Source organism: Acyrthosiphon pisum, chromosome A2, assembly GCF_005508785.2.
Source record: "Acyrthosiphon pisum isolate AL4f chromosome A2, pea_aphid_22Mar2018_4r6ur, whole genome shotgun sequence".
Taxonomy (NCBI): Eukaryota; Metazoa; Arthropoda; class Insecta; order Hemiptera; family Aphididae; genus Acyrthosiphon; species Acyrthosiphon pisum.
Genome location: NC_042495.1, coordinates 30,986,264 through 30,994,330, shown reverse-complemented (window position 1 = coordinate 30,994,330; position 8,067 = coordinate 30,986,264). Strand labels below are relative to the sequence as shown.

The window sequence follows — 8,067 nt, the reverse complement described above, 5'->3', positions numbered from 1 at the left end:
GAGCAGCTGGCCTTCGGACCCCTCCCACCTATTGCAAATTATATAATTCATTCATATACTTAATGGAAATAAACACGTACATTTTATACTGAAATAAAATAAGAGTTACCCATTACGCAACGGTGCCATGTAGAGTACGTGCACCGTTTCATGGTATTAAGAAATGTCGGATTTTAAAATCAACTGAGAAAAGCTAAGTTATTTCAACTGTAAATTAAACTAGTTAAGTTCATAAGTTGATTAATAATAATAATAATATAATAATAATATAATTATAATAATAATATTTATTAATTCTCCAACAAACAATATATACAAGTTAAATTACTAATTGACAAATTTTTGTGGGGTCACCTCCAAAGCCAAAGACTGTGCTGGAGGTGAGAGTTCATGCAATTACAATATTAAATAAACATATCAAGAATATAACATAAATAAATAAAATAGATAAATAATAAAGAAGAAAGTAATAATGAAATTACAATATAATTATTCAAAATAAAATAATATAAACTATAAGCAATTCAAATCAATCTAAGGTATTTAAACCTAAAGACATAACTTTTCTTTTTAATTGTATAAAATTATTATAACCGCAAAAACATGCATTATATGGAGAGACTTTATATTTAAGATTTTACATCCATTATATAATAAAGTTGTTGGAAAGAGTTTTGGCTTATTGAAGATATATTTTACAAGACAATTTAATGTTGTAGTTAATTTTTTAATATGAGTTTGATAAGCGGTACCCCAAAATGGTATACCATAAGACACCATTGATTGCACTAGAGATTTATTAACTATTGTTTTAACGTTAACAGTTAAAATATTTTTCGAACATTTAAATACGTAAAATAATTTTCGAACTGACTTTATTAACTTATCTATATGGACATTCCATTTTAAGAGTTCATCAAAATGTATACCTAGATATTTTACAGAGGATGTTTTATTTATTATAGGACAGACGCAATTATTTACTTCTCTTTTACAAAATACAGTGTGTAAAATTAATTTATTAAAGTTTAAGTTTAAGTTATTATTTTTTATTCTAAAATGTTCGAAGTTGCATTTGGTAAAATTAAGTTGTAATGAATTATTATCCAGCCAATTCTTAATTAAATTAATACCTTTATTGGCTTCATGTTTTAATTTATTTAGACAAGAGTTACTAACAAGGAAAACCGTGTCATCAGCAAAACACAAAACCTTACCTCCTAAATTTAGGCTAAGCAAACCATTAATGTATATTATAAAAAATAGTGGCCCAAGAACAGTTCCTTACTTATTATATTGCTTCCAACATTAACAAAAAATGAATTCAAAATATTAGCGATTTCTTTTGAGTTATTGATAATCCTATCCGATTCATGATTGATTTCTCTAATGATTATTTGTTTATTGACTTTAGTATTAGAAGCTATTTTTATAAGATCCCACACTTTTTTAATATTATTGCCAGCTGATTCTATTTGTATTTTATAGTATGCATTTCTAGCAATTTTTAGTAACTTATTTAGTATATTTCTATAAATAATATAACATTTTTTATAATGAGTATTAAAATGTTCACGCCTCAATTTGTTATACATTTTTTCTCTTACTCTAATAGATGTAATAAGACCTAGAGAAATCCATGGTTTTAACTTGCACTTTTTATTATTATTACTTCTTTTAGTATGTTTATAAAAACTTGTAGATGCTAAGATGAAATAATTGATTTTATTAATAAAAATATCAATAGAAATATCAACATTTTTATCATCTAGTAGGATATTCTAATCTTCAATTCTAATTAATATATTGAGATGTTTAAAATCAATTGTTTTAAATTCAATATTTAAATTAGGTATTGCTAGACATAGTTTTTTGAATATTTAAATCGTCAATATTAATATTTAATATTAAACTAAAATGGTCAGTAATGCTACTACGTAACACATAAGATGATAGGTACTTCTTTAATATTAACATTTTTTAAAAATAAGTGATCAATAGATGTATTAGAATGACTACTGATTCTGGTAGGATTATTACAAGCAGATTAAAAATTATTGCTGTATAAGATATTCAAATAATCAACAGTTTCAATATTATTTGATAATATATAAATATTAATATCACCACACAAGATTTGATTAACATTTTGATTATATTGTGATAAATAATTATTCAGAGAAAATATATAACTATACAAAATATAACTAGGTGATCTATATAGACCGGTCAGATAACCAGCTTAGCCAACCAGCGAAGTTTCTTATTGTTATAGGAAAGTTGATCACAGATTTGATACCAGTTTCCAATTTTTTCCGGTTTCGTTTTTAATTTTATATTAGGTTTCAGTTTTTAAATGGCTTTTCCGGTTTCTAAAATCAGTTTCAAGGCCTGGACGGTTGGACTATTTACGTTCATTCTTAGTTTATTAATTTATTTAAATCACAGGATTGAGGGTTTCAATCGCCTTTTGTAAAAAGTAAATATTCCCAAATGTTCAAGATTTCAAAACACAGTTTCTAAATTAAATTTCGATTTTTGTTTAAATTATAATACCAGTATCCAATTTTTACCGGTTTCAGTTTTGATTTTGTTTTCGATTTTGGTTTTTAACTGTTTATACCGGTTTCTAAGGCCTTTTTTTTTTAAGTCACATCAGAAAACAAAATCAATTTAGCTAAAAACTGGTTTTAATTATTTTCCTTTCGTTTCGACATTTCACAATATCGATTACCGTATAAAAACTACAGTTCTCAGCTACCGCAAGCGGTCGACATGTGCACAACTGTACTGTGCGTATTATAAACAACAAAATATTATTTTCCCAAATGTTTTATTCTGTTGCAAACAATAAATACACATTTTTTATTTCGTATTTGCAGAATAACCTTTTAGATATTATTGTAGTTGGACAACTTTTAGTATTATTCTTGCTTTCTGTTATTCAACGATGTCGTTATTATTAATTTATTATTGATACCTACAGACATGGACAAACATATTATTATGTTAGCTTTATGTCTTATGGTTTATGTTATTGGAAATATGGATTCAGTAACCGCTGCTGGTATAGGTAAAAATAGTGAGTATATTTTATTTTTTAATCATTACATATTAAGTCAAATTCTATGACAAATCGCTTATTCGTATTTATGGATAATCTTCAAACAGATAATTACAATCTGAATTCATATAATTAGTGTAATGAAATAGTTACCAACACATATCATGAAATAAAATGAGATTTCTTAGTACGTTATATTACTAACAGAAAAAAAAATTATATTAAGCCCAAATATTAAGCTTAATTTATTCTCTATAACTAGAGAAAGATTTACATTGCTAGGCGCTAGCTATTAACTATGGATTATGTCTTATGACCATTAGCCATTAAAGTAGACAAATTTTATTAATTTTGTTTAAATATGTGGTTTATTATGTTAATAGTAAATAAAGTATTACATAGTTATTTAATAATTTCTCACTTATAAAATTACAAATGTTATATTAATTATTAAGAGTATGAAATATTGGAAATATAAATGAATTAAACGATGTTAATCGTAAAAAAGGTTAGTATATTATGCTATTATTTTTTATTACATATCAAACCAAATCCTATGACAGATCACTTATTAATATTTACGGAGAATCTGAAAACAGATAATTACAATTTGAATTCATAGAATTAGTGTTATTTTAATAAGATAGTAATCAACACATATTATGAAATATAACAATATTTCTTATTACGTTATATTTCTAACAGAAAAAACTCTAGAATCCATAAACATGCCCAATATTAATATGGTTATTTTTTTTTTTTGTACACGTAAATTAAGATTTAAATTTTCAGCTAGAGGCTATGAGTTTGGCTTATAACCATTAGACATTATAGTAGAAATATTGTATTCAATTTGTTTAAATATGTAATTTAGTATGTAACTAAAACTATAAAAGTACCTCTTACCTCTCAGTACCTCTAGTATTGTGATAATTTTTCGCTTAGAACAATTACCAATGCCATATTAATTATTAGGAGTACCTTTGCTATAACCACATGAGACCCCCTTGTCATACGAACGTAGATAATATATTTTAATAGTAAATTTATGTCCTACAGAACAATTTAATTTTTCTGTTTATTATTTTAATTGACACAAAAACAAACTTATCAGTAAGAATATTATTCTTAAACAAATGCCTATATATTGATATTTTAACTTCAAAGGGAAATATTTGGCTAATTAATAACTATGTAAAGAAAGAAAAGAATTGTTATGTTAAAAACACATTATTTATGTATACAGTGTACTACAAGACATGTACGTTTGTCAGCGGTTGTGACGTTCTTTGTCAACTATCTTGCCCTCGTTTTGTTCGTACAATACCTAATAAATTTTTTACTTACAATTTTCTTATTTAGAATGTGAACTTGTAGTCAAATGCTATAATAAGTATTTGATTTTACTTTATAATGTACACAACATATTCCTCTCATAAATATATTGAGTTTCGCTCAACAATAATGGCCAAGAACTTAGCTAGCGCCACCACTCTCGTGAACATAGCTAAACACCTATTCTCTACCGTCGGAATGCATATAAACCCAACCCAAATCTACGATCATCAACGTAGAAGACGGACAGTTAGTGTCAAAGAGTCTAACACTCTTAGACAGTTCAGTAATTCCTCCAGTGGAAGGTAGCAACTGCATAAAATAATTAGGGGTCAATTTTAATGATGAAATAGTTTTTGACATGAAGAGCTTTCTTTCCCAATTAGAAAAGGATGTTAGAAATTTAGTAACTTCTCCTCTATTGCGAGAAGACCAGAACTCAACATACTAGACCAGTATGTTTACACAAAGTTGATATATCCTATGCAAACTACCCCCATCGACCTTCTTGATAAAAATTTCCTCGAACGTGTTGATATGCTGATAAGACAATAAACTAGGGGAATATGTGGCCTTCCCGCTAACACGCCATTTCCGGTCTACTACACGGGAAGAAAATATCGGGGTCTCAGTATGTTACCGGTAGAGTGATGTGGGAGGCTTCTTACCAGCATATCGCCATCGCCCAAAAGCAAGCGCTCGTCCAAGACCCACACTTACTAGCAGTCCGTGATCTACGCCAGGAAGAAGTACAGTCTCGCGCACGCCTAGGTCCCGTAACCAGCCTAAATCCACGTGAAATACGCACTGAGTTAATGTGCAATGAGTTCAATAAGTGGGAAGAGTTTAGAAAAATGGGAAAAGGCGTACTAAGGTATGGCAGTTGTACAGCGACTAACAATTGGGTATCAAACAAAGGAGGGCTCTCAAGTGGTGAATGGACGAATGCAATTAAAGCGTCGATGAACTCGATGTCTACCCGAGGAACAGGAGGTAGGAGTATCGGTAATCCCCATTGCAGGAATCTAGCCTGCAATGAGAAAAATATAATTGATACCTTTCCCCACATCCAAGGATCCTGCCCCAAGACTGAATTTCTTCGCAACAATGCCTATTACAAATTCTGTACCTCCCTGGTCAACCTATTTAGAGCAAAAACCTCTGAAGTACACGAAGAAGTGTGCTGCGTAGTTTTCGATGAAGGAGCAACTAAAAACAGAAGGGCTGATAATATCATAGTGGTAGACAGAAGGAACGGACGAGGCCTCATCATAGACCCCACGATTCGTTGGGAAACCAATGACGAACAACAAGACGACAATGTGTACAAAGAGAAAAGAGATATATACCTACCATGCACACCCAACCTGAGCCGCCTCTAGGGAGTAAGAGAGTGGGAAATATTTGGGTTCTGGTTCGGAGCACGCGGAACCGCATCGAAACTTCTGCTGGACTCACCAAGAACATCGGTCTGCAGCGAAGCGACCTCGTAAAAATATGTCTGTACGTATTGCCGGACACTTTGCACATAATAAATTATCATTTATATTCATAACAAACAAATTTTAATATTGAAATCTTTGTTATATTTTTTTCCTACTACTATTTTAATTATTATTTTAATTTTCTTTCATTTATATTCATATACATATAAAACCCTATAAGCTATGTACAATTGTATTGAACAGTAAACTGTGTCATTAAAACAACTCACAGAGTGAGCAGTCTGCTATATTTATACTTATATACAGTAGAACTTCGATTAACCGTCACTGTCGGGACCGGGGCTTTGACGGTTAATCGAATAGACGGTTAACGGAAATTTTGCAAAAAAAACGTGTAAATACATAAACATACACACATTTATTATATTTTATATTTATATTATATATTTATCATATTTTACGTGTGTACTTAAAAAAAAAAAAAAATACTTACATTGTAATAAATTATAAACATACATACCACACATATTATAAAAAAAATCTGTCATTTTAGTTTGTTTTTTTGATTATTTTGAAAATAATTATTTTTTTTTTCAGCGGTGACTGATGACGGATAACAGAGAGTGACGGTTAATTGAGTGACAGTTAATCGAAGTTCTACTGTACTTGTATATTTATATTAATAAAGTTGTTTATATATATATACACACAACATATTCCTCTTATAAATACATTGAGTTTCGCTCAACGTAATCACATTTCTACAGTATTTATTATAAAATGTTGTTAGTCTGTAATTTTGATTTTAATAATAATAATAAATAATAAATGATATGAAAGATAAATTATTACATAACGTTTAACTACATAGTTCTATAAGTCAATTGAGTATGGGTTACTTGAGAGGACTTCGTACTGGCTTGTGTTTTCTCCGTCTTACTAATGAATAATGATATATCATAACTTACTCGCACGTCCAGTAAATTAAATTAGTGCGTGTGGCCAGCTTAAATATAACAGTGAATTGACCTATTATCAAACTTAAATGTAAAAACATATACTGTGTCCGCTCGTTGGTTTTTCACTATATTTTAAGTGAGTGATGAGTATATTGTAAAACATAAATATTTGAAAGTGCTCATATAATTCACTTGAAAGTTAAAATATCGTAAAAAAACAACGAGACAAGACATATAATGTTTTTAACTTATGTTTGACTATAGATCGATTCACAATAATATTTAAGATAACAGTACAAATTTGTAACTGCTGGACATACATTTTGGTATATTATCTATGCGTTTATCTAAGACGGAGACAACATTATATTATGTGGATTCTATTGGTTATGGTGAATTTATGATTTAATGATGTGTATAATTTATTATCAGATGAAAACCAAATGATTTTTGAAACTTTTGGTTAGCGATATCTCAAGTTAAAAAAGATTTGTTTTGAGACCTGCGAGCATTCGAGAAAAGAATAGGATTGAAATGAAAAAAAAAGTTTTCTATTTTGAACGAGATTGCAAACAAGATATCCCCACGAGTAAAATTCAATCGATATCATTATACCTCAAATTTTTAAAACAATTTAAATCGTTAAAAAATATAGTTTTATAAGTTTTTAAATCTTTATACCATGTCCATATTATGCACAGTAGAAACAAAACCCGAAAACCCGTACCTATTTGAATAATAAACTAAAACGTTATGGTACATACGCTTCGGTGAGCGGTTGTTTGGATAGGTGTAATACGCGCATAACTACGATAAGTATTCACTTCTGCACATTTTATATCGTTTTGTATAGTAACTGTGTATAGTTTTTAAATTTTTAAACAACACCCACATTTATTAGGAGTTCGAACGTAAGTCGAGCACTATAATTTAAATTTTGAAAACGAATTACATTTAAACTGATCGATAAAAATTAGATTTTGACAATAGCAGAATAACCGCAGAGCAATATAATGAAAAAAGTTGTCGGACAAATTTCTAATAAATAAAATGTAATTTAATGCAGTCATATAATTAGTGACATAATTCCTAACCTAAAATGGCTAACGATCCGTCACCCAGTTATGATACATTATTATATATTTTTACATGGTAACTCTATTATAGGTATGTGCAATGTAGCCTAAGTAAGGCTATCTATATCTAGTGATATTTGACAATATACTTATTAGTTTTAACTAGGTATTAACATGGTAATTAAAAT

At 28.9% G+C, this 8,067-nt stretch overlaps 1 protein-coding gene across 4 annotated transcripts in view; it reads left to right on the top strand.

Annotated features, from left to right (window-relative positions):
* The first annotated feature begins 2,642 nt into the window (after positions 1-2,642).
* The window catches only part of LOC103308549 (putative mediator of RNA polymerase II transcription subunit 29), an 81,940-nt gene continuing 76,515 nt past the window's right edge, over positions 2,643-8,067 (top strand). The window contains exons 1-2 of one of the 4 annotated variants that reach the window (XM_029490806.1): positions 2,980-3,082; positions 4,427-6,276. In XM_029490806.1, the coding sequence (XP_029346666.1) occupies positions 5,050-5,781 (732 nt within the window). In that variant the 5' untranslated portion in view covers positions 2,980-3,082; positions 4,427-5,049 and the 3' untranslated portion in view covers positions 5,782-6,276. Of the gene's footprint in view, positions 3,083-3,554; positions 3,573-4,426; positions 6,277-8,067 lie in introns of those variants that run through there. The other 3 variants (XM_029490807.1, XM_029490804.1, XM_029490805.1) reach the window with 3 other exon arrangements.